The sequence below is a fragment of the Musa acuminata genome, chromosome BXJ2-2 (genome assembly GCF_036884655.1).
Source record: "Musa acuminata AAA Group cultivar baxijiao chromosome BXJ2-2, Cavendish_Baxijiao_AAA, whole genome shotgun sequence".
NCBI lineage: Eukaryota > Viridiplantae > Streptophyta > Magnoliopsida > Zingiberales > Musaceae > Musa > Musa acuminata.
Genome location: NC_088339.1, coordinates 29,920,001 through 29,946,586, shown reverse-complemented (window position 1 = coordinate 29,946,586; position 26,586 = coordinate 29,920,001). Strand labels below are relative to the sequence as shown.

The 26,586-nt window shown below is 42.7% G+C and overlaps 4 protein-coding genes and 2 long non-coding RNA genes across 6 annotated transcripts; all 6 read right to left on the bottom strand.

Annotated features, from left to right (window-relative positions):
* Positions 1-4,840: 4,840 nt before the first annotated feature.
* Positions 4,841-6,507, bottom strand: LOC103975420 (phosphatidylcholine:diacylglycerol cholinephosphotransferase 1). Its single transcript, XM_009390378.3, has 4 exons — positions 6,371-6,507; positions 5,732-6,259; positions 5,516-5,653; positions 4,841-5,411 (listed from the first exon to the last, which is right to left on the bottom strand). The coding sequence occupies exons 2-4, from the start codon at positions 6,197-6,199 to the stop codon at positions 5,091-5,093; spliced, it is 927 nt and encodes a 308-aa protein (XP_009388653.2). The 5' UTR covers positions 6,200-6,259; positions 6,371-6,507; the 3' UTR covers positions 4,841-5,090.
* Positions 6,508-8,144: 1,637 nt separating this feature from the next.
* LOC135605953 (uncharacterized) lies at positions 8,145-9,932 on the bottom strand. Its single transcript, XM_065096595.1, has 3 exons — positions 9,081-9,932; positions 8,820-8,992; positions 8,145-8,735 (listed from the first exon to the last, which is right to left on the bottom strand). Exons 1-3 carry the CDS (start codon positions 9,819-9,821, stop codon positions 8,609-8,611), a joined length of 1,041 nt encoding a protein of 346 aa, XP_064952667.1. The 5' UTR covers positions 9,822-9,932; the 3' UTR covers positions 8,145-8,608.
* Positions 9,933-11,684: 1,752 nt separating this feature from the next.
* LOC135605954 (uncharacterized) lies at positions 11,685-15,121 on the bottom strand. The gene is made up of 3 exons (XR_010484620.1): positions 14,959-15,121; positions 12,349-12,922; positions 11,685-12,060 (listed from the first exon to the last, which is right to left on the bottom strand). It is a non-coding gene; the product is annotated as an uncharacterized LOC135605954 (long non-coding RNA).
* Positions 15,122-15,435: 314 nt separating this feature from the next.
* Positions 15,436-16,443, bottom strand: LOC108952158 (uncharacterized). Its single transcript, XR_010484619.1, has 2 exons — positions 15,831-16,443; positions 15,436-15,750 (listed from the first exon to the last, which is right to left on the bottom strand). It is a non-coding gene; the product is annotated as an uncharacterized LOC108952158 (long non-coding RNA).
* Positions 16,444-17,483: 1,040 nt separating this feature from the next.
* LOC103975422 (EIN3-binding F-box protein 1) lies at positions 17,484-20,946 on the bottom strand. Its single transcript, XM_009390380.3, has 2 exons — positions 20,677-20,946; positions 17,484-20,167 (listed from the first exon to the last, which is right to left on the bottom strand). The coding sequence occupies exons 1-2, from the start codon at positions 20,699-20,701 to the stop codon at positions 18,225-18,227; spliced, it is 1,968 nt and encodes a 655-aa protein (XP_009388655.2). The 5' UTR covers positions 20,702-20,946; the 3' UTR covers positions 17,484-18,224.
* A 2,827-nt stretch (positions 20,947-23,773) lies between these two features.
* LOC103975423 (uncharacterized) lies at positions 23,774-25,045 on the bottom strand. Its single transcript, XM_009390382.3, has 4 exons — positions 24,906-25,045; positions 24,407-24,804; positions 24,129-24,199; positions 23,774-24,047 (listed from the first exon to the last, which is right to left on the bottom strand). Exons 2-4 carry the CDS (start codon positions 24,787-24,789, stop codon positions 24,034-24,036), a joined length of 468 nt encoding a protein of 155 aa, XP_009388657.2. The 5' UTR covers positions 24,790-24,804; positions 24,906-25,045; the 3' UTR covers positions 23,774-24,033.
* Positions 25,046-26,586: the final 1,541 nt, after the last annotated feature.

Below are 26,586 nucleotides of genomic sequence, written 5' to 3'. Positions count from 1 at the left end.
TTTGATAGACTTTTTATAATTGGTTCAATTTGAATGAATATTTAATAATATGAGTGAAATATTCTTCTAATATTTTATATTAGGTTAGTGTTGACTCAATTGTTAATTGGGTCATCATATTTCGAGACTTAATTGAGATAAATATTTTTCCTATCATTTGTTCCTTCGACTCCTAAGATGTACTTCAAGAGTTCTCTTAGAGAGTTCGGAAAGTATAGCCAAGTTAGCTCGGCAAGTTGATAATCGGTGCATCAGATAACCTTCAACGCTTAGCCTCGAGGTGGGCACATCAAATGTATTTTGTTACTTAGCTTGAGAATAACGTATCGAGTGCATTTTGATACTTAGCTCGAGAAGGAGACAATCAAACACACTTTAATACTTAGCCCAAGAATGATGTAACAGACACATTTTGATACTTAGCTTGAGAAGGACGCATCAATTATATTTTGATGCCTAGCTTAAGAAGAATACATCAAACTTATTTTGATGCTTCGCCTTAAAAGGGACATCAAGCATATTTTGATTTTTAGCCAAACAAAGATGTATTGAGTGCATTTTGATGCATAGCTCTCGACAAGGACACAATGATCGTATTTTGATGCTTAGCTCAAGAAATTGGCATTGGACATACTTTAATGCTTAGTCCGAGAAGAATGCATCAATTGTATTTTGATGCTTAATTCAATAAGAATGCATCGGTTACATCTTTATGCTTAACCTAAAAAGAACACATCGAGCTATGAAGAAGGCGACGCTTCCTGAACTACTATCATACTACTTAGGGAGAAACTTATATCGAACAATGGAGGGGACAAATGATGGGTCTCATATGATTGATCCGATATCGACTTGCACAAAAACAAAGTTGTGGGGTTTTTGATATAGTCACTCTAACCCTTATAGAATATATTGAAGATTTTGAGTAAATAGTTACTCACCTCAATTACTATCATCCGATGAATTTTTTATAATTGATTTAACCAGAAAAAAATATTTCACGATATTGACGAAATATTTCACTTAATTGTTGATCTTATCGATTTTGCCTTAATATGTCGACTCTAATTACGGCAAATATTTCTCCTAATCAAATCGAATGCTGATAATTGTCGACGGTTATCATCATAAATCAACTCGATATTTCTCTCAGCACACCCATACTAGCATATCAGTTTACACAAACTCGGCATAACCAAATGCACTATAATTCTAACTAAGCAAGTTTTGGGAAGTGCAATGACATGTTGACAATGTCAGACTCACACATATTTATTTACGTTCTCACGGTTCCTCTAATATAATCGAAATCCCATTAAATTAAAAATTGCATGATCTATCTGAGAATAAAAAACATTTCTCTTGTTATATAAGATACGAAAAAGACTAATTTGATGGAGAAGAAGACTAATTTGATGTCGAAAGCTAGAAGGCTAACCTAAGAGCTTGGCCAAGGAAGATGACTGACTACACATGGAGCTTTGACCCGAACCAATGAAGTGGCTTAATTGGAGGCAAAATTTTTCCGTATCTAAGAAGGGTTTCGATAGTCTAATGATTATTCAGATTGTTCTTATAAGACTACCACTTTAATATTTGAAGTCATCGTCTATTCATATTGGGTATATAAAACTAGAAAAAGATTCGAGAGTTGAGAACTAAGTTCTGAGTTTTTTAGAATTAGGGACATCGTAGCTGTGGAGACTTTTATTTATGATAATTATGATGAAGCAATCATCAAATACAAAATATTAAGTGAATCAATTTGGAAATATTTCATTTAGAAGATATGTTGATGTGGCATGCCTAGCTCGCATGTCAATGTTTCCTAGATGATTGGCCTTCACACATCGAGTCCTAATTGATCATAGATAATTACAAATTATTATCATATTATTTTGCCATGTGTCATGAGAATAATGACATCGTTGATGTGCCGGTGCCACATAGTACTATATGCCAACGTTATAAGGTTGACACATCGACTTTACTTGGTAGACATAACGGAGCCATCTAGCTAACACATCAACTCCCTTAATCGACACGATAGAGTCATATATTATCATAAACTTAATTAATTTTATATAAATCGTGTGATATCCTTACATATCTGTTTATAGAGGATTAACATTTTGAAACATCTTATAGTCCCTTAAGGACCTATAAAAGAGAAGATGGGTTAGAGAAAATATTTATGTCGGGATTCCATAAATAGATATTTAAGCAAACACTTGATAGACAATAAAAATTATAAATATAGATTTCACAAGCTCTAAATAATCGTGCAACGAAGAGTCCAAGGAGGTTCGTCGTGGTCAAAAGTCTCTATAAATGGTCATATGATACTATTGCAAAACAAAATAATGAACTAGCCCTAGACACTACCCTAAAGGTTCATTCAGTCATGTAACACCTAAGTGGCTCCTATATGTTGTAGTGACTAATGCTTTGCACCACACTATGAAATTAGAAAACCCTTAAATGGCTACCTAGATAACCAGCCAATTTTGTCTTTACACAATGACTACACATAACTTATGTTTACATGACTAAAATAGTTTTTTAAAAAATAAACTAAAATAGGGTTGCTCAGCTTATTAAAAACTCTTTACATGGTGTGTAAAGCATGAATAAAATTAAAAAATACGAATATACATAAGCATTATATTAAATATCCTATTTATAAATTTATCTTTGTGGTTAACACGACGGAAACATCCGGTTACACCTCTTATCCACATGGTTGGCATAACATGGCCACATGTCCCACCCCTTAATGTTCACATGGGTGCCTTATAGAGTAGAACCAATTGGCCATGCTCGATTGGTACCACATGTCCGAAGGCTATGCAATTTCATATTTAATGCAAGCAAGTGATGATTACGATCAAATTCCAAGTCCTTGCAACCACATGATTCATATAATAGATGATCGTAATGGCTATAGATGTTCTCTATAAAAGAGGGGCTCACAGGTACATCTAGAGAGATTGTACACGATAAGTCTAACTTATCAAATTTGTCAATTGACTTAATATTCGGAGGGCAACTGTCGGGAGGAGCCTCAACATAGTTTTGCAGGGTTTAGACAATACTCGGAAGAATTCACCTTGAGGTCTATTCGAAAAAACAATCTAAGTTAGATCTAAATCAGGATAATCAAAAATTGAACTAATATCATGAAAACTTAATAATTGTTGTGGACGATAAAAATGATTTAAGGGTGTGACACATCGCTTTTGTCTAAGATAAATACATTAGCATTAGGGTTTTATTTTTGCCCTGTGAAAATTTATTGGGCACTTTTAATGGTTTTGTTCAAGATGGACATATCAAGAATAATAAAATAATTTGCTCGATTAAGACATATTAAGTGCAAAGAGATGCCTTTTCTAGTTGAAGCACATTAGACGTCCCATATATTTTTTTTTGTCTTGGAGAGGCACATCAAATGTCAGGAGATGATTTGGTCAGTTATCCTACATCGAACACTTTGATGTTTTATTCTCCATGGACATATCTGGCGAAGGAGATGTTTTGCATGGTTAATGTTCATCGGTTATGCAACATGCTTTTATCTCAGAAAAAAAAAATTATTATGCAAATATTTTGCCTAATTAGGGTACAATGGAATCTTTAGATCTTTTCATACTACATGGACATATAAGGAGTAGGGATATACTTTTGGTTAATTTAGATACTATTATTCTAGGTGAATGTATCATAGATGCTTTACCCAATTAAGATGCATCAAACACAAAAAGATACTTGGCTTGATTAGAATGCATAAGATATTTTGAATATTTTGGCTTGATTAGAGGGAGATGTTTTGTTTGATTTAAGCACATTGGATGTTTATATCATATTAGGCATAAGAGGATGCTTCATCCAATTAGTATTAAATATGCTAACCTCTTATTGTCATTTTGATGAGTGTGAGATAACGTTTGGATTAATTATATATTCATTTATAGTTAGTTATCTTTCGTATCTTGATCTTTATATTTTTAAAAAATTAATATTTTTATAATTATAAATGTGAAACATCCCAACCTATTTACTTTAACACTATCGATTTTACTAACGAAAATATAAAAATAAAAGATAAAAAAATAATTTTAACGTTTTAATTGGTGGTGACAGACAGAGTCGATGGTAGCGGATGATAGTGCCGTTGAAAGCTACAAGTGGTTGTTATAGATGAGGAGAACAATGACAAGAGGTGATGATCGTTCGACAACTTTATCAACATCGACGTAGATGTAAAGCGACCCTCGCCTCTCGCTATCGCTTTTCTCATTTATAATAATTACCCTCTCCCGTCGTCCGCCCATGGTATCGTCGTCTACCACCACCGATGTCATCCGTTATCATAAACTAAAATATTAAAATTATCTTGTTTATCTTTTGTTTTTATATTTTCATTGATAAAACCAACGACATCAAGATAAATAAACATAGATATTTAAAATAACTAACTACGTGAGCTAATATATAATTAGTATATTCGACAATAGTTGTGGCCCATCCTTCGATATTTCTTACTAAGAGTAAAATGGTTCAAACATCTTTTTTTTGAAGAGTATTTTTACCCAACTACGGTGATGCTTGATTGTTCTTCACCGGAGTATATTTAGGTAGCTTGATGAGTCTGATGACATTCTCCTTGTCTGTCATGAGTAGCAAATAATGTCTAATTTGCTTGTGTGCACGTCTCGGAGTTTCACCTTGATCTGAGATTTAATTTGGTAGCAAATCTTTCGAGGTGTGACTTTATTCTCACATTAGATCAAGTTTGATCTAAACTTGCAAATTCGATAAGCCAAGACAAGCCGAAGAAGAAAACAAGAAATGTATCAACTTGATTCAATGCCAAATTACTTGTACCTTAATTCATCTTTTAGCCATTTCCTCCTCAAAGATAAACTTGTAGATAGTAAAGGCAACAAATAACAAGTTAGGGAAAACTTCTACATGGAGTCACTTGGAAGATGAACCATTGCATATACAGCACGTAGAGCTTTTCCGCAGAAGTTTGGAGAATGCGGAGTGAATGGGGAAACTGTATCACGTTGCATTACGTCGAATGGTTATCCACTGCTGCAGCTGCAGCAAGCTCGCCGGTGCTCACCGGCAGGCTTCGTCCAGCTCTCCTCATACTTGCCTGCGAGGACATCGAACACAAATCCAGCACCGACACCCACAGCCAAATCGATGGTGTAGTGGCCTCTCGAGGCGAGCAGCCTCACGCTCTGCAGCAGGTTCAGGGCATCGAAGGCCCAGGCCATGCCGCGCCGCCGTGTCCTTCGCATGTCCAGCGACGCGATCACCGCCCCCGCGACGTGACCCGAGAAGAAGAGGAAGAAGGAGACGTTGCCCACGGGGAAGTCCACTCCTGATCCCAGAAATCCCTGTAGGTACGCGCGCACGCAGCAAGGAAGTAAGGTGATTAGCCCCATTAATGTACCAGGAAGAGAGCAGGCATGACGGGGGAAGGGTGAGGTGGAATGTATACTTGGGGCAGTGGGAGCTGGGTGGAGCAGCCAAGGATTCCCCTGCAGGTGAACATGAAGAGAGCCGCGATGGTCGGCCGCGGCCTTCCCTCCACCACGAAGGTCCAGAGAATGTAAAGCGTCTGCATTCCCACGAATACCTGAGGAGTTGCAGGATGATCGTCTGGTCATTTGGTTCGTCATCGTCATCGATCATTTGGTTCGTGATTCATACGTACCGTGTTGAGAGCAGCGAGCACGGTGTTGAGAGCGAGGTTGGTGGCGAGCACGGAGTGGAGAGACTTGGTGAGTATGAACCCGATGTCCAGAGGCAGAGAAGTCGAAGGGACCATCGGAATGGTGTACTCGACGGCCATGAAGAGCAAGAGCGAGAGGGCGAACGCACAAGGCACGTAGTGGTGCCTCGCCACACCCGCCACATCCCCCATCGACCAGCCGGCGAACGCCGGCCCTTGCGGAGGCAGCAGCGGCGCCGGAGGCGCCTCCTTTCTCTTCCCGCCGCCGTATGACAGTGGCTGGCGCCGACGGTCGTTTCTGCTGTAGTCTAGATGGTTGTTCTCGTGGCGGCGGTCCTCGTCGCGTTGGTCACTACGGTAGGGGACGCCGTCCAGCGTGACCCATGTCTTGTCGGCGGCCTTCCGCTGCACACACAGATGGGTAGCGCTCCCGCCCTGCTCCGCCGTCATGGTTCGCTCTGGCAGGCGCGTTAGGCATGGAAGAACGCGTCCTCTGCTAGATTTATTGATCTGCGACAGGAAACAGGACAGCTGTTACTTGTTATTGCGAGGGAGCGTTGGAGTCCGGACAAACAGCAAGAAAAAGGCAGAAGGAAAGAAAGGAAGGAAAGAGAGAAACACCACACAAGCGTATGGTTTACGGTCCACAGCGTGCAGGCACTGCAGCGAATTTGGTAGATAATGAATGCAGCGGTAATGGGATTGTCTACTCGAGAAAGGAAAACTGGGAGCGGTGGGGACGGATGAAAGAGACAATGAGACGGTAGAGTCGGCTAGTAAAGAGGCAGGTGGGCGGCGGCCGTGAACTGCTTGTGCTCTTTGAGAACACATCTCAAGCGCGTGGAGCGGCTGGGAACGCGGTGGCGGTGGCGGTGGTGGCGTGCTGCACGTTGCCCCTTGTGGTCACAGCATCGCGAGACGCATGCATTCGTTTCCGTCGGATCGTCTCTCTCTCTCTCTTCCTTCTTGCCTACTTTAGCGTAGCATCCAGTTCTGGCTTTGCGACTATGACCAGTGGTTCAAGTAAAACGAAAAGGAAGCTTCGTCTTCCTCTTTTTTAGCTTGATCAGTAAATTAGATACTTAATGCTTGTTACAATTAAAGCTCTGTGTTCTGTTCTTGTGCACCGCCATATTTCTCATCCTGGCTTCAGCCTCGAGAGGAATCGCATTTGATGAAGTGAGATCAACCGGATGGATACTCGTCTTAGGGAATTGGTGGCTCAACTGAGAACACACTATGAATCAATTTGCCAGAACTAATTCAGTGTCACAAGGAATAGTGGCTGTGATGATGGCAAGAGCAATCAATGATCGATCAGACAACAGTACCTACTTAGCCCAAGACTCGTGTTCCACAGCGTTCTTGGTGGTCCATCACTGCTGCAGGCAGAGCTGCAAGCTCATTTAAAGACCTGGACTGGTGGTGATGAAAGAAGTAGCCATGGCAGGTGGTGGTGGCGAGGATTTATTTAAAGACATGGAAGTGGGAAATGCTGATTTGGTTGGTGTTCTTCGGATCACACCGTGGGATGAGACAATGAACTTTTACTCGCAATTTATTGCTCAGGAAAACTATCACTAATTATTTAGTGATGTGGAATGAAAATAAAATTAAAAATTATTACTAAAAATTTTAGTAAACAACTTCTTATAGTAAAAAATCTTTATAATACTTGAATATATTATTTTTTTGATGATTTTAGTAAACTATACCTCTTTCAATTTTTATACAAATTTCATAACTCCAATCAAGAAAAACTTTAATGTTTAGGTGACTGGCTATTAAAACTAGGGAGGTTTACAGTAATCCTCAAATAGCTTATTTCGCCTAGGTGGTATTTGTCTTATGTATTTTTTACTATCATCTTTTGAGTCATCATCATATATTATTTAGTTATTGTGGATAAACGGTCATATTTTGAGTCATCATCTTTTGACTCATCTTTGTAGATCGATTGCCTACGATTGTGGGTGATGATTATATAGACCACAAGCATCAACTTGTAGGGCTAGCATTTTCATATAATTATTGTTAAGGTTATTATCATTACCTCCATCATAAAGACCATCACTATTTTAATTATCACTATCATCATCGATAACATCATCACCATTGCTAAGTTATAAGGTCATAATTAGTAAATTAAGTTTATGATACATAAGATCCATTATAAATGATAAGTACAGAGCATACTTAAAAATCAACTAACTAACAATATAAAATAATAAATAAATTAAATTAAAAATCCATTTTTTCTTAATGATTTCATAAGGTTAAAGAAATATTTATTTATACGGGTTCTAAATATTAAAAATTAACTAACTAATAATATAAAATAATTAATAAAATATAAAAATTAATAATGTATAATAAATGAATAACTTTAGACTCCTTAATAATAATCTTCTTCTGTTTTTTTTCACATTAAACAATATATATATGACACTCACATCAGATCACTTATTACAGACTCTCTGCTTCCCCAATAATTGCACTCGACCACTCTGAAACCATCATTTGTCTTCTCGTGTAAGCGTCTGCCATCCTCAACAAACCTAAGGAAGAGTTCAAAGTGATACAAATTGATCGTCACAATTTAATTTCGAAAGCTGTGGAAGCCAACATTAATTTGTCTTTGTCTGCGCCCGATGATGATTCCCATCAAACCACCCATTTATTAGAACCATAGAATGCCCTGTGTCCTGTTCAGCAGCTCGGACAAGCTAATCGTGTAATCTCACAGTAGGCACAGATATGCTGTCACAATGAGGAGGACACTTGGAATATATTGTCTTGTAATACTGCACAAGTTACCAACAAGAACACCACAGGTTACTATTAGTGTCAGCTGCGGCTTTATGAAGCAGCTGCAATAGGTGGGGAAGTTGCTCCTTGGACGATCGGCGGGGGATATTGGTTGCTATTAGTGTCATCTTCCTCATCGGCGTCCCACAGGAATCTGGCATAGGAAGCCGTGATGTAGCTGCAGTCGCAAGGATAGGGTTAGAGTGGTGGTGTTCGCATCGCATCGAAGCGTCTGAGATTGAGCATGGATAGAGTTGGTTACCAGTCATCGGGAGCAGCTTGCACGGCGCGGGCGAAGTACGACTCAGCCCGAGGAGCGTCTCGGTTGGCCTCCCACACTAGATCGGCGTACAGCGCGAGCACCTCGGCGTCGCCGGGGTTCGCCACGATCGCTCGCTCGCAGTATTCCTGGGCTTTGGCCACATCTCCTCGAACCTGAAACGGAGGAGATTCAACACGGTTGGCATGAACGAAACAGAGGGATAGAAGAGACGACCGATACCGAAGGCTTCGTAACACTCACGTCTTTCAAGAACTTGGCGTAGTTGCCGAGAATGAGAGAATTTGCCGGGTCGGCTTTGATCATCTGACGGTAATAGGTATCGGTTGCATCGTTTCCGCTGTTGGAATCTGAGAGGTCGAAGCCGCCGTTTCCGTCGTTAGTGCTCCCACCACGTCCTCCGCCGCCGCGTCTGCCTCTTCCGCCACCATCCCATATCTTTCCACCACCATCCCCGCTGCCAGTGCAACCATCATCCACGACGATGACAGCGACGCAGCATCCCTCCACTCCTTCCGTCACCGTCACCGCCACGCCGCCTTCGTCGAGGCCCGAGCTGGACAAAAGCCGGTCCAACGAAGAGGCAGAAGAAGAAGGGAAGGCCGAACGAGGCGTGGTACATAACACTTCCTCTCCCTCCTCTTCCAGGGACGAGGACAGGCCGGAGGCGGCGAAGGGGGTAGCCCGGCACTTGGGCACCGCCGTGGCGGATAGGCCAGAGAGGTCGCCCTCCGACAACGTCCGGGACATGGTGGTCACCAGCCGCCGCCGCGGGCACGGGGACGAAGCCGAGGGTGAGGAGCCGAAGGAGGAGCTGGAACACGAGGAGAGGCAAGGGGCGAGGTGGGCCACGGAGCGAGCCCTCCGGATATGCGGGACGGACAACTCCACAGCCCCCGCCGGGAACTCATGGGCCCCGGCCTCCTTCCCGGGCGCCACCCACGCCGAGTTGAGCAGCGGCGACGAAGAGCTCCGAAGGAGCATCGCTTGCAGATATGAAGAACAGAAGAAGAAGAGAGTGGAGTTGAGAAATCAACAAGTAGATGAGGCGATCCCCATGATCGGGGATGACGACCGCGTTCGCTACCATTAAATAATAATTCCGCCCTTTAATTTATAGCCTCGAGCGCCAAGTGCAAGGCCCGATCTCACCGTCCGTTAGACGAAGCAGAGGGAGACCCTTCTCGTAACTCGAGAAAATTACCCACTTCGTCACCCGCTTTACTATTGGACGTTCAACGGGTGTGGAACCTACATTTTTGACAAGTTGGAGAGGGGGTAAAACTGACAAGGTACGTAAAACAATCCTTTTCGAGAGGAAGGATACCTGGCGCGAATCGTCCGGAGTGGCAAACGGTCATTGGCGAGAAGAATCGCAGAGTTCTGCGGCTGCCGTTTCGCGGTGAATGCGTCAGACGAATAAAATCTGGAGAAGACCAACGACCCCGCCACGCCGCTCGGGTCATATCTCAGCACTCGATCACGCGGGTCGGACGTGAACGGTAGAGATGAGCCTTGTAAGCAGAATTCTCCGGCGAACGCAACACGCGAACGATCGGATACGCCAGAAACACTGGGCCCGAGGACCGTCGGATTTTGTCGATTAGAGTGGCTCGGACGGACGATATTAGCCGGTACCACGTGATGCTCGATGGGGATTTGACGGGCCTGTCTCTGGCCCTCCGCGGGTTGCAGTAGCTTAATCAGCAGCTCTCAGGTGCCCCACCGTCTCTTGCTGTGACCCCCAGATCACAAGTTGGGTCAAAGTTGTGAACAATTTCGACCACTGATTTCCTTTGTCTTTGGCTCTAGTTCTATAAAATCAGATAACTGCACATTTTTCTTATATCAAGTCCAGATTTTTATCTTCTGGTTCTCTTCTCCCTCGTGTGTTCGTTCAGTAGGAATCGGGAGCGAGACTGCAGATTTTAGTTCCTCTGATATACTGCAGATTAGTTTTTCTTCCTCGTGTGTTCATTAACGATTGTGTTGCTTGGATCATTGGGCACAGATCGACACCTGTTGAGAAGGGAAGACCAAAAGAAATTAGAAGGAAAAAAAAAAAGAACTTTTGGCTTAATATGATCATGACACGGGAGCACTCGGTTCGAACAGAACAAATGTCCGAGGACAAATACATCGAGGTAGAAATCGATGCTCAGAATAGCACAATGATTGGTAAAAACTTTTAAGCTTTGAAAAGTTCCAACGCCAAAAGAAGATGTTAGTAGATGCATAATCTATTATTGCATTTAGCTAGCATTTTTTGATACAAACAACAGTCTTCTTTAAAAAGGATGTTAATAGATGGCACAATCTATTATTGCATGGAGGGCATTAGAAGAATCTATAATATATTCCTCATTACATACATTTTAAAATGACAAGCTAAATAGAATCAAGCTATTTCCTACGTCTTCTTTTAATCTGACACACATAATATGATCTAGGAATCCCTATGTTTGAGACTAGTTCTTGTGACAGGCATGTGTCTAATGCATGATATAATCTTATGGTAAATATATTTGCTGATAGTTTCTCTTTATGCTTGAGAAATAGTGAGAATTAAAGAATGATTCACCATCAAAACAGTATTCCTATTAGTCTATTATAGTAAGTTTAACGGTTTCCGATCTTTATTCATCCAACAGCTTAGCCTCAACCTTTTTTTCTTTGGGGGTTCAATTTAAACACTCTGTGTTATTACGTTTAGCTTCTTTTTCTTTAGTTCACCACAAAAGGAGTATCCCACTACAATATCATACAGCAATTCTTCATTTATCTTAAATTCACTCATAATTGTATTCCATGAAGTGATCATTACAAATAGTCCTATAAGAATTATAATTGATCAAAACCCTACCCAACTCAAAATTCAGAAGCTTCCAACTCGACAAAACATATGGTCCTACATAATTCAAATATCTTGTCTTATAACTTATCCGCAATCAGGATTACAGCCATCAATTAAACTACTGGATCGTATTTGGACCAACTTTTGATCACAAAAGCGGAGAAATTGTAGATCTCCAAAGAAATTGTCAATATATCTAAGACCACCAAACTATGAAAGGCTTACCAATAAACATGACGAAATTGCACTGTCCATTTGCTCTAGTGGAACTTTGAATTCATGGAACATCAGTGTCGGATCAAACTTGGTCTATGACTTGTTGATGCAACTCAACTTAAACAAATTTATAATTATGCCCAGAGAGTTTATCTGCATAATAACAAGGATCTTAGTAATTTTACATTATGTGGTTTTCGTGAACCTAATAATTTGCGTTGCCTAATGAATTACAGTCATGCATTCAGGAATTGCTGCAAGAGAACAGGCAAATTATTCAAAGATTTATTAGTCCATAATGATTCTAAGGTATGCTCCAAAATCAAAGGCATACTACAGCGACAAATTAATAATTATCAGGATAGATGTACCTAAGGAACAGAAATAAGATAGGAACAGATGTAACATCATGCGGGAAAAGAGAATCAAGCGGAGGTTTACCTAGTGGTAATGGAGTTTTTGCAAGGTTGAGCTGTCGCAATGTCCAAACGTGAACTCCTCTCGCTCTTTCTTACTGGCCTGGAGACACTGAACAATAACATTTTTATCATCAGTAGCTCAAAATTCACAGGAGGACGTAAGAGAGTTTCTCTTCTGCTTCTTAGAGGTATGAATTGTCCTTAAGTCACTGTAGCACTTGCTGTCAGATGGCAACAAAACCCTTTCACCAACTACAGGCCATCTCAACCTATAACATAGAGGTATAGTGACATGACAGCCTCATAGATGACAATAGGCAACAATATAAAGAAAGTAATATAAGAGGTACTACAAAGGAAGTAGACAAGCTTCCCATTTCCATCGAAGAAAAAGTAGGGAAAGGCACCCGAGACAGAGAAGTGATGCAGGTGCAGAAGCAGGTCTCCTCACGGATGGCCCATAAAAATTCTCCAAGATCTGATTGGCTTTGGCCGTAGCGAGAGTCACTTTGAAGTACTACCGTTGAAGTCATGTTCGGTGCAAATTCCACGTGGGAGGTGGGATCAGCAACAACGCCAGCAATTGACACTCGCATCTGCAGGATAATGACAAAATGCATAGAACAGCATAAAGCATATGGCATTTCCAACCTTGCATGACAAAATCTATCTTGACAAGATCCTCGATAGATTTATACTGATCTACAGGGTCCACTCCCAAAGCTATAGTCTTTTCACAAATTTCCATTGAAGTGGGCACCCATACTTGCGTCACTTGCGTTCATTGAAGCAAAAATCGTATAGTCCCAAAGTTCTACATTCAGAGGATCTGCAACTTGCACACCATCAATTTGGTCTCCTTAAATGTACTAGAGAAATTTCAAAGGCAGAGCTGTTCCGGGGTATAACCTTAAATAAAATAGTCTTATACACCAGGTAACCATTTAGGTTTTTGGCGTGTAGACTCCTGCCTAAACTTGATTAGCTAGACTTCAGTGAGTTTTTGTAAAGCTGACAGTATTTTGATTCATGCTCTATTGTAGACACCATATATGGAAATCATTTCAACGACCATTAAGAGGAAAAGAAAGAATAGCTTATAAGTTCCAACAGCCCAAAGGAACTAATGAAGTATCAAATAAAACTTTCCAATCAGTATTTTCAAAAACTGTAATGTGTTAAATTATAAATAATGTCTACCCTTCTATATGTTCCGATACTAAGCTGGTGAAACTAAAAATTGATAATAACCTATTAATACTTCATTGCTTCTGATTTCCTAGCTTCTAGTGATTTGGACAAAACTCTGAAAAAAAAAATCTGCCACCAGCTAAAACAGCAAAAGTGTCTAAATATAACTAATAGGCTAGGTCATGACTTTAACTGAAGTCAATTTTTAAGCTCCTGATAAGGGGATCTTATTTTCAGAAAATATCATTTTGATTTGGTTCATACGACTCCAGAATCCAGATACCTTCAACCGCATTCCATGGTCAATTTACTACTACAGCCCATTTCAACCTAACCAACATCTCAAAATCTTCTCAACTTCAGGGTCACTGATAAACTCTAGAATTAACTTGAGTGCAATAAAGGAACCAAAGTTTCAAACAAGATATTGTGCATGAACATGAAATCTAGCTTAAACCATGCAGCAGGAGTATACACAGACATTGATAAAGATGGTTAAGACAAGCAGTCATTGCCGAATATGAATGAATCATGAATTAGGAAAGCATGATCATCCATCCCAACCTCCCACATGAAGCTGGTTCATTTAACTTCATAATCCAACTTCAAGATTTGTGCTTCTTATTATATAGACTGCTATTAACATTCACGGTTGCTAGTGATACCAATGTCTCTTGCTATCCTAGTATACCTTGCAGTTAATCAAGTCTATCGCACACTATCGATTTATTTCTTTCACAATTATATTGGGATACATACAAATGTTCAGAATTTGTTTAGTATTGGACTGACTCCTTTTACTCTCTTTTCACTTAGTGGGATGACTTAGTGGCAATTCATTGAACTGAATGCAGAGTTTATCAAGATCATGTTATTATTGACAGCTTAATAACTCATCATATGTTCATCTAAATCTTCGATGCCAGTCCTAAGCATGGCTACCCTAGTCTGCCTTAGCTTTGATCTAGAAGGCACCTTGACCTTGGTCTTTGTCAGCTCGATTGGGTTTTCTTTCTCCTCGTTTCTTCGATCTACAAAAATTTGTGAGTTTTCCATCTCCCAGATACAGCTTTGATCAACAAGTCCTGATAAAATAGGATTTTGTTGTTTTGTAATGATCCGATTGCCTCGTTTCATACACCGGGGATAGAAATTATTGCAACATTTACCATTTTTATACAATCAAGCAGCATAAAAATCAAAGCATAAACCGAATGACTACGACCTAGGTCATTTTGGCCTGAGCAGAAGACGACAACCCACATCACCGCACCACATTGCAAAAGAAACACAAATCTGTGGGAAGCCAAAGATCGAACACGGTATCTCCCAAAGTCTCACACAGAAGCGTAACCAATCATAACAGAAGGAACCATCGGCCACACCACCCAAATGAGGAAGAAATGGCGGAGGGGAGAAGGGAGAAAGGAAGCGGACTAACCAGAGACGGAATCGAAATCCCCTGCTAGAGGACGAGGTCGGCTTCGGCGGCAGGGTCACCACGGTGGATGCAGAGGAAACCCTATAGCAACGAGCGGGGGAGAAGGAACGAAGGAGCCGTGGCGAGACGAAAAGAGGAAGCAGAAGCCCTGAGGGCGGTAAATGATTCGAATCTTTCTAGGTCTCCTTTATATTCCCTTTTTGCCCCCGCACATGTGATTAAATACTTGACCAAATTATATATATATATATATATATATATATATATATATATATATATATATATATACATATATGTATAACTCTAAATAATAAATACTTTTGCAAATTCAACTCCAAACATATAACAATTGCACATCAACTAAATGCTCACTGACCTCATGCATTTTTCACATTGAGTTAACACAAAAGCAGCCAATTATTTCGTCCCTTTGATCATTGGCCAATGTTAAATATATGATTAATAGTCAAAAGACAATTAAGCTAAAATATGAAGCTATATATCGAGAAATATAAGCAGTACAAACTACAAAGTACATATCACACGTTAAACAAAGAATCTACGGCTGGTAGAGCTTATTGCCGCATTGGCATTTCCAGGCAAGCAGGTAGTAGCCGTCATCTTCTTCATGTCTTAATGCTGATAAGCTCCTCTCTCGTGGGAAAGCGACCAGAGTCGCCATGCATGGGCTGCAGCTCGAGCACTTGTTCATGCATGAAGGAGGCCTCGATCCTAGAACCTTCCTCTTCAACAGCAAGCTGCCTCTACTGGACTCGGAAGACGCCAACCCAGCTGTCGAAAGGGAACAAAGCATATGAAATCGTCGAACAGGTAAAGGGAATGGAGAAGAAGCTTCCGTGTTGCTTCCTTACCTGAGCTGGAGGATAAGAATGTGAGGGAGAAGACGATGAGCACCACCACGGTGAGCCTGGCCATTTTCACGACAACTTTGCTGCTACGGAGGAAAGAGAGACAGGGTGGCGAGGCGTCGCTCTTGCGGTGCTTTCTTCCTCGCAGTGCTTCTCCCTTCATTAAATGAATGATCCCAAGACAAGAAAGGATGACTCCACCGCTACCACTCTACAGTTCCGAGCACTACTGCACTGATGCAAGTACCAGGAAACGAGAAAACCACCGCGACTTATCTAGAGAGATAAAGTGATAAAGAGTTATGTAGTGTAAATGCCATGGCAGACTCCTTACTGGGAGTGGTGGTGCTGTGATTGACTGACGAGACGAGTTCTGGGTTATGCTTGTAAGATAGTAGTGGTTGGCAGAATCAGAATCACTGAGTCGATCTCTTTCTCTCTTCTTCTTTTTCTTCTCCTCTCCTCCCAATCCATCAGCATCGGGCTTGAAGCGAGAGTTGGTTCACCTGCTCCCAGCGTCAGCCGGTGAAAGAAATCTGCAGCGAACAACAAGTGTCACTCGACAGCCATGCTACGAACTCCGGGGGGGGAGGGAGGAGGACTAGATGGTCTCTCGATCGGCATGACTTTTTGTCAGAACCTGTAGCTTGCTGGACTTCCTTTTCTCAGTGATAAGTCCAATCCGACGAGTAAAATAATATACGGTCATCGCAGGAGCAGCATGGCGGTCTTCTTCGTGTCTGTGACAGTGCTCGTGACCGAGTCCGAAGCATGGACGAGTCGATGTGTATGTATAAAAATATATGCATGAATACATATGGTGATCATCAACATAAGGCTGAAACATTGGCATGATGGGAATATGTTCAAAGTTTGTGCTTGCCTCGTTGAGACCACCAATAATGTCCTTGTGCAAGCCAACAGGCATAATCACAAGACATGGACACAGCAGACGAGAAGAAGAATCACATCACCATCACAAGGCAACTTGACACCACCTTTTTGCTAATGGAGGAGCAAGTGTAGACGTTGCGATATCTGCAGCCACCCAAAGCCCGGAAGCACCAGCTCTACAAGCAACAAACACTAATTGATCCACATACTGTTCGTGATCAATCTCTGTCACTAATGAGCCATGACGAAAGGAACCAGAGATCAGTGTACCTGGTCAGCATTGGTGCACCATGGAAACCAGAAAAAAAAAATCTATGGATCCATCAAAACAGCTTCATTGATTGCATAAAGTTGGGGAAAGTGTAGACATCCGTAGCCACCCAAAAATGAAAAGATAGCAGGAACAAGTACTGGTGGATCGTCTTGTATCACCCACTCGGTAGGCAGAGATGTTACATGTTTCTGTCACCATAAGCGCAGCCCACCCAGAGGAGCATCAATCTGTCTCGAGAGCCATAAGACCAGCTACAGAGACGAGGCATGGAAAACCGATACAATCATGTACCATGAATCAAGTTTGTTCATTGTAGAAAGGTTGCTTTACAGCTCCCCATCAGCCTGCCAAAGTAGGCTTTGGAGGAGACAAAACAACCAAACCGAAGGAAGAACATCACTGTTTGTCTCAGAGCAAGCAAGAACGGCAACGGATATCATTATAGAATGACACAGATACTATAAGCCAAGGAAACCGATACAATCGTGTACAACAAAACAAGTTTATTCATTACAGAAAGGTCGCAGAGATTACAGCCCTCCCTCAGCCTGGAAAAGTAGGATTTGGTGGAGAGAAAACAACCACACAAGGTTGTCATGGCATGCTCAAACTATATGCAGCCATGGCCAAATCCCATGAAGCTCAGGCATCTAAACAGAACTGTGCAAAAAGCAACCAAACAAGACCCACACTGAAGACATAACAGACCCAAATGACTCAGTGGGCATGAAGCCCAGACTGGAACACCGAGGACAGACCAACTTGAAACTCACTGGACGCAAGTTTGACTCACAAGCATTGTCTTGGCTCAAACACAAGAGAAGCAATATGTGATGCTTCCCCGTAAGACCTAACCAGGATCATACGAAAAATATCTAGTACATGAGATAACCAGACTTGAACAAAAAAACTTGGACTAAGACCAGATATGGTTGTGATCTCCAGGACCGAAGCCAAAATAGAGTAAAGCCAGCCAATCAGTGATTGGCAAACACCCTAAACAGAGTCCTCTTGCGAAGAACATCTGTAAAAAAGCAATCGGCCACAGGTCCTGGAAGATGACCAAATCTGCCAGAAAGTTGGAAGCCCATGGGCAGAAGACATGAGCCAAAAACAAACTGAATGTACCGCTGCTGCTCATGATCGGTTTCTGGTGCTGGAGCTCATGAAAGCTTGACTATCAGACTCCCAAGAGATTCCCCTATACCATTTTTCAGCAATCTGTTCGTCTAGGAAATGATGTCACACCACCATAGCTTCTCCTCGAGCAACCCAATGCCGTGAATGCTGATCAAGCTGCAGTGCTGAAGATTCAGGCCTACCATAGACTTCCCCATGTTCCCCAAGAATGGTAGACTCTTGTCTGTGACCTTTGAACAACTTGCAAGAGAGAGTGTACACAGGTTAAGCTGCCTCGCTGATGCCAGGACTGCCACACCGTAATCGCTTATTGAGGAACATGACAAATCAAGGTCATCGAACACAGAACAGCTGTCCGCAATTGCCACAAGGCTTTGATCGGTAATTCTCTTACAACCATCAAGATTAAGCATCTTAAGTGTACTTCCATGCGCCTTAACCAGCATAGTGACCAAAGCATCTGTCAGATTAACACAACCGCTTAGATTGACCTCCACAAAGCCCACCTCAGAACTCTGGATCAGTGGGATGAGCGAAGCATCAGTCACCCCAACTTGTCCACTCAAGTCCAATTTCTGTAACTGGGGGCAGATCTTCCCCACCACTTGTAAACTAGCCCCTGTGACACCTGGACAGTCTCGAATGGTTAGGGACCTAAGTGACATGCATGATGGCAGTTGGGTAGGAGCAAAAGCGATGTCTCTGATGCCCAAGCATCTCACTAGAACAAGCGACTTTAACTCTGGATTGCATGTCAAAAGGGCACCAAGGACACCCATGAGAGTGATCCGGTTACAATCCTCAAGGTGCAAGTTCTCAAGAGCCCTTGCTGTTTCGGCAAAAGATCTCAAACCAGCATCAGATAGGTAGCAAGACTTTCGAACAAAGAGCTGCTTCAAAAAAGGGGATCCCTTCGCAATAGCTTGCAACCCTTTATCAGTAAGCCCATTGCAACAATTGATAGTGATGGACCTCAATTTCTGCAAGCCAAGAGCATTGCCCATAACCCAAAATCCCTTCTCACCCACATTCTGGAGCCCATTCAGTGACAAGTCAATTAGATTCTTTCCATAATGACCAATCACCGCGAGAACAATGTCACTGATATTCAGGGCCTGAAGTTTAATCCTTTCCAAGCAAGAAGAGGCGGAAGAGACCAAGCTTACAATTCCTTGGTCACCAACATGAAGGCAGTCCTTGATGGTAAGAGACTTTAGTTTCGGACAGCTACGACCAATAACCTGAAGACCTTCATTGCAGATGTTTGCGCAGGATTCAATTGTCAAAGACGTCAAGTTGGGGCACTTTTTAGCAACAGCTACTAGGCCCTTGTCCGTGATCAGCGGACACTGACAAAGGTCAAGCTTTTCTAACAGGGGGCATCCGTCAGCAATCTCCGAAAGACCAGCATCAGTGATTAATGGCACCTTCCACATGGACAGAACCCGGAGGGCAGGACAAGCGTGAGCAATTGCAGAGAGGCCAACATCAGTGACACGAGTCGAATTGCTTCCTTGGATGAAAAGCTTGCCGAGCCCACCACGGCTACAGGTTCCAAGGGCGATAGAAGCAAGCCTGATATCCGTTGCTTCCTCTGCATCCAAGCGCCTGGTGAGATACCCGTTGTTCTCACTTTCCTGCTCATCCAAAAGCACATTTTTGTTCAGGTCTGGTAAGAATTTCTTCCCTGATTCTACGCGAGACTTCTTCCGAGCACCGAGCTCGGAGGAACGGATGCTGCTCAGAAGCATAAGCCAGCGCTTAGACACACGAGCAGAGTTGCTTCTCTCCTTGTCTCCTGGCAATCGCCTGAGGATCTCGAAGAGGCATTCGTCAGGAAGGCTGTCGATCGAGCGGGGCTGCTGCTTCTTGTAAGCAACTTTCTTCTCTGCCCTGAAGGCGAGCGGAGCTGTGACCCGGGGCCTTTTGCGAGAGGAGCAGTAGACATCAACGTTACGACTAAGAGACAGGAGGAGGCTCGAATCCACGAGGTTCGAGAAAAGAGAGCCACCATGGCAGATATCATCACTACCTGCAACACCAGGAAGATGGGAGGACGGTGAGATAAACATCATCGTCATGGAAACCCCTGAACCGCGAAAACAAATCATGACAGATCTCAACGCAACAAAAAAATTCCAGCATGCTAGTACTAAAGAACAAGCAAGATGCTGTCTTGTAATCTTGATTCCCCACTAATTCATAGCTATATCCAAAAATCCATGGATCTCGTGTCAATCCCTCCTAAAACGGGAAAACACAGAGATCTGTCCTCCAAAACACAGTAAAAACTACCGAGCACGCCCAAAAAAATCAGATTGAACAAAATTAAACCCGACACAAGAGCCATACCACAGCATCCAACCAATTTAATCCAGATTTCCAGTTTCAAACTAAGGAAAAAATCATCAAAACCAACAATACAAACAAAATCCCACAGAGAAACGTAAAGATCAAACAGATCCGAAGAAAAATCCACCGCTTTGACAAGAAACAAACATATAGACCAACAGATCTAGAAAATAGCAGAAAAGGGATTACCGCCGCGGTTGACAAGCGCCGCCATGAGCACAGACGGAGCAGAAACCCGAAGAAGCCGGATCCGACGAGCACGAACACCAACAGCAAAAGCAGCAACAAAAGGGAGCTAATCGACGACAAAAACACCAACACCCGATCAGCAGAGTCCGCCGAACGCATCAGAAGACAAGCCCCATACAGATCGGCCGATCTATGAGGGGGAAAAATTAAGAGGAGGAGGAGGAGGAGGACGAAGAAGAAGAGGGGAGAGAATGGAGTGGGTGAGCAGGGGCTTCGGCTCAACATAAAAGAAGGGGGCGGACGAATGGACGGAGGAGATGACCCCGCAGGGACTGACCTCGTGTGCTGTACCGTGAGGGGTGTAAACCCCATTATGCCCTTTGAATGCATTGCATCCGTCTCCCATCAGCGCCGGGGGGAATGGGCCACGTTTGCCAATTCTCAACGCATTTATCCTTTCTTTTACATATGTATCCTTCCGATGTCCAAACAATAACATATTTGCCCTCACAAATTTCAATTTAAATGTAGCACATGTTCCTTGATATCATCCAGCTCATATTAATTATGTCTAATATTAGCTAGCTTAAGTCAAAATCCTAAATAATTAGAAAACTAATTATCAATTTAACTATTAGTTCCACTATAGTTAACACTAATTAGTTCAAATTTAAAATACATTAAGTACCTAAAATGTTTCTGATGTCTTTGTAATCCCAAGGACTTTTTAGTAATTACATTCATCACATATGTCTTCTGTGTCACCAATTTTCTATTATATATTGAGCGAGAAATATATTTTGCCTCTTTTCCTTTTTATCAAAAATGCCACCAGAATTATCATGTTGATAATGTATATGGATCAAAAAGAGATGGAATCCATTTAGTCCATTTATTGTTCCCCCACTGACTCAAGTCAACCTGACATAGCATATCCCTAACGCCACACAGGTCCACTTCTCCTACTCCATTTCTCATCCTCAACCCAACCCAGCAGCCATCCCCTCCTCTAATCCCTTCTCTTGCTTGTCTCAACGAAGTTGCATGGAGGTGAAGTAGACCAAATACAAATCAAAGGATGCAACTGGATGTGACACCTAACAAGGTGCATTAACCTGACCTTACTCCAGCTATAGACAATGGTGGATGAGCCCAACTTGACCATTCTAAATTGATGGTCGCATCACATGCATGCTTTGACCAGGAAACCTGCACTCCTTTGGTTTCTTTCACCCTCCCCCACTTGAGGTCTTCTGTCACAAGGCCCTGCATGCTGCCAGTTGCATCGGCCTAAGTGGTGTGCTTAGCTGTGCATGTACACGCACATATGGTGTTATTCTAAGTTGGGTGCCGCCAATTATGAGAGCTCATGTGATGGGGGTGGGTGGGGAAGGGAGGATGAACCAGACACATGCATGCATCTGAGCCAAGTTTTGATGTGGGGGGAGATTCACTTGGTGGTCGCACTCCAGCCTGCGATTGGATTTCCAAGTAAATGGCAGATGGGAGATGGGAGAAGGAAGAAGAAGAATACGTGTGCAGTTCAACATGCATCCATGCATATGCGTGTGCTTTTGATTTCTGATGGCCCAGCGAGCCGGCCATTTGGGTTTCGGCCTTCATCCTCTTAAGTCCTATTCGTGAGAATTTCTTATAAGATCACATGATTTGGAATCAAACACCCCTATAAATCTGGCTTTCATCAGCTATGCATCATGAATCACCTACTGTGTGAAGGTCAATGCAATCCCTCTTGTGCAGTTCGAAAGAAACCATATCTCAGTTCTGAATTGATCTGATGATGCAGCAGTGCAGTAATCAGCACTGGCTTTTGATCCATTTTGATTCCCAGAACATGACAATTAGGATAGAAACCAAAACAATGAGCTCTGGCAGATAAAACTGGAGTTTTGCATGAACATATTTTGACGATTTGATTCCTTTAATTCGAATCTCAGTTGGGTTCATAAACTTTACATTTGGTAAATCACATACTAAAGTACAATTTGGCTTTCGATCATCAAGTTACAATGTCTGGTTGTCTCTGTACCTTCCACAGCAAAAAGGCTTGACACCAGATGCGAAGAACACTAATTAACGGCTGGAGAAGCAGCAGGATAAAAGTGCAGTTTGTTCTCTAATCACTCGTCTTTAAACAAGATAGATAATGCTAAAAGTTGGAAAGCTAAAGCACAAGTGAAGTAAACGTAACATAAAGCATGGAAAAGAGTCTTGCTCAAAGTGGAAGTAACGGAGGTGTGGGGGCAAATATAATTAGGGTGTCATGGACTTTTGACCAGGTCTAGTTCTTGGCTCACATGCAGCAGCTCATTCTACCAAAGCTCTGTAAAGCTTGACTGAAGTCGAGAGAATCCAATGTGATGCTCACATTTCAATCTTGAAGTGGATCAGCTTCGAACTACATGCATTTAATTATTGCAGGAGACTCAATGGATCAATAAACTTACACTACTGCTAATCTTCTTGTTTTACTTCTTATATATGAGAGGGAATCCACCTGTTAATCTCTACAAGACTGTTGAGATTGGTAAGCAGTTTATTTTTTTGTTTAGCTGAAGACAGATTTGTTTGGAGGACAAGTTTACTTGGCTAACAAAAACAAAAAAAAACCAGTTTTTGTTTGGAAAAGATTTTATTCTTAGGGTTTTCTCTGACAGATTTAAAGCAGCTGAGTGAGAGAGGGTGAATAATAGGCTTTGGCATTGGACTTTGATTAAGTCAAAAGGGAGTTTTTGTTTGTTTTTATTAGTCTCCTGTAGTGAGAACATACATACATATAGACAAATGATGTCAAATAAGTAAATCAATACTTGTTGATTCTCTTTGATATTATATTTTCCTTCCACACAAACATAATGGTGATTTTGTTCATTTTACTGTTTGATAGTTTAATATGAGATATTCCTCAAAGTTTAAGCTCAAGCTTGGTTGAAACCAAAGCCTCTCAAATGCTTTTGTTGGACATTTCACAGTGCCAAGGCACTTCCCAACACATTATTCCTTGGTGATGAGTTTGAGCACACATCCCATCGGAGGAGACTGGACATATATGCGCTACAATATATACTTCCATTCATAATCAAACAGAAAGGGACTTCTCCTTACCTAATCCATTAAGCATCACCATCCTACCCTACAAGAAGCTGACAAGCCCTTTTCCAGAGACATAAGAAGAGGTGCAGGGTAGGGTGGAGGTCACAGACATCAAAAGCAAACGAGAACTGAGAGAAGGGGACACAACATGGGAGTGATCGAACAGACAAAACTAGTTATTATAACTTGATATTACTGCTGTATCATAAGCTCTCTTCCATCGCTCACTTCTTCATCTTCTCCTTAGACTTCAGTGCCTGCCATGGAATGACACAGATGAGCCAGAGTTTAGGAGATCAGAGCAATGTTAGATTAAGCGCCAGTGGCAGATGGGTTGCCTGAATCCCTCGGTGCACTGCAGCGGAAGCATTCCATTCTGCTTGCGAAGTTGTGCTCGTTGCAGCCCGACCTGCAAAGCCGAAACATTATACTATGAATGGCTTGTTCACAGGAGAGGTGAAAGCTTTGGTAGCAATCGGATCTTCTTCTCTTGTACTCTCCTACTTTGGTTGCAATTAGACGCACGATGGAAGGAGATGCAGGTGATCCGAACCACCGACGTGCATGCATGCATGCAGTCGTTTGAACGAAGAAGAGGAGGGGGCAGGGAGGGCACCTGTTGCAGATCCAGTCTCCGGACTTCCACCCGGCACGCCCACCGCCGAACCCGAACGCCCGCGACCGTGGCACGTCGCCGTCGAAGCCGCAGCCTCCGCCTCCGCCGCCGCCGCCGATGGCGGAGTCATCCTTCAAGGCGCCGCACTTGAAGCAGCTGGAGCGGCTGGCGAAGTTGTGGGCACCGCAGGAGCAGTACCAGTCACCTGGGCGGACGTCGGAGCCGCTGAAGCCGAACGATGGCCCGCCGCGGCCACCGATGGCTGCGTACTCGGACCTGTCCACGCTCATCCTCGGGTCGCCGCATCGCTGGCACGAGTCCCGGCGGCTGAAGTTGAGGTGTTGGCAGGACCTGCAGTTCCAGTCTCCCGGCTTCCTGTTCATCTTCCCGCCCACGTCCTACAAACCAAGACACCCAAAACAAGATCAAGAAAACGATTCTTTGTAGTTCGTGGAGAAACACAAGTCAGAACCAGCATTGGAGATCATTAATGGCTTACCCTAACTGGGAGAAAGAGAAGGAGAAGAGAATGACACTCTTCTGTGTGGTTCTTCAAGTTTGTGTTCTTGAGGGGAGGGTGGTTTTATACTTGCATGTGGGTTTCAATAATTGGGAATCTAAATTGGGTGTGGAGGCCCAGGAATGTTCTCACTTTTCCTTTTTACTGCCCCTTCTTGAACGATGGAATCACAGAGATGATGAACAAAGGAGAACAAAAAAGAGAAGAGGGAGGAGGAGATAAAAGAGCAGCACAGAGATGGAGGCCAAAAGACAGGTAAGATTATGGGGAATTTGAAGAAGGCATACTTGGCAACATCTTTTTAGACAATGGAGAGGAGAGGAAGGTGGAAATGCATGCATGTGTGAATCATGGCATCCACCTTGCCACCTCCTTACATGATTCTCACCCTACATTGGCTCTGTTCTTACTGGATGTCTAGAGTTGATGTGACAACGCATGCTATTATTTCCTTGTCTGAATGCATCTTTTCACCATGCTAATGCTCCAAAACAAGAAGTGGATTGGACAAGGAACATGGAAGAGTTAAAGACAGAGCATCACAAGACAAACAAGAATATGTATTCCACACACTAATCGAACCTTATCGAGCAACATTCTTTTTCCAGTGTAATTAGGTCAAATATGCTGTCAAATCTTTCATCTTTCTCATACAGTGATGCAGTGGTTTGGTCTTTAGAGCTTCAATCTGCCCACTCCAATGTTGCACTGTGGCCAGCATGCATGCATGCATGCATGCATTTCATGGCACGGAATCGGGAGACTAATTAAAGTAGTGCGAGGGTGAAAACAATGGATGGTGATGGCTTTATCTTTGGATTCACAGCTGAGAGAGACTGGAGGAATTATTGGAGAGGGAGAAAGCATATCCTTTCAGTGTTTTTCATGCACCAGCAGGTAGTGAAATGCTCAAGAAAGTAAAAGGAAAAACTGGTGGATTTCGATAAAGAAAAGTAGTCTTCGAGGATGGGTTTGACCATCTTTTCGCTTCCAATAATGATCCCCTGAATTCTTCTTCTTCTTCTTCTTCTTCTTGTTCTTCTTCTTCTTCTTCTGCTATGCATCCATGCAAGTTCAACCCCCCCCGGCGGTGTGGTGTTTATGTGAGTGGCCTTCGCTTTTGCTTTTCTCTCTCTCTCTCTCTCTCTCTCTCTCTCTCTCTCTCTCTCTCTCTCTCTCCGTGCTTTTCTCCTGGTACTGAAACGAAGGGATGGTCTCGAAACCAGAGGATGATATGCCCCTCCCTCCCCTCGGGCGCCGTTAAAGTGCAGCGGTGAACTGCGACGAGAAAGCAAAGGGTAGGGCTGGCTGCTGGGATGATTCGCTTCTCCTCGGGAAATGCATGCGTCCATGCAATGACCATGACCATGACCATGACCGAGAAGCAAACCTTCATCTCCCTCCTCTGCCCTTCCCATGATGTCTGATGGTGTTCTCCCCCTCAATACCAAAAAACTCTTTGTACTGTGCTTGTTGTCTTTATCTTTTCCAAGCATGAAAAGATGCATACATTGATGTACTTATCCTCCAGTGAGAGTGATTTAGCTCGCATCTTCTGGAAGTTAATCGATTTGAAAGTAGAATCCATTTACGTTGAAGCCTGCAGAATCCACATTCAATAGGTTAGTCTCTGATGTTACGTCACACAACTCCCTAAAAC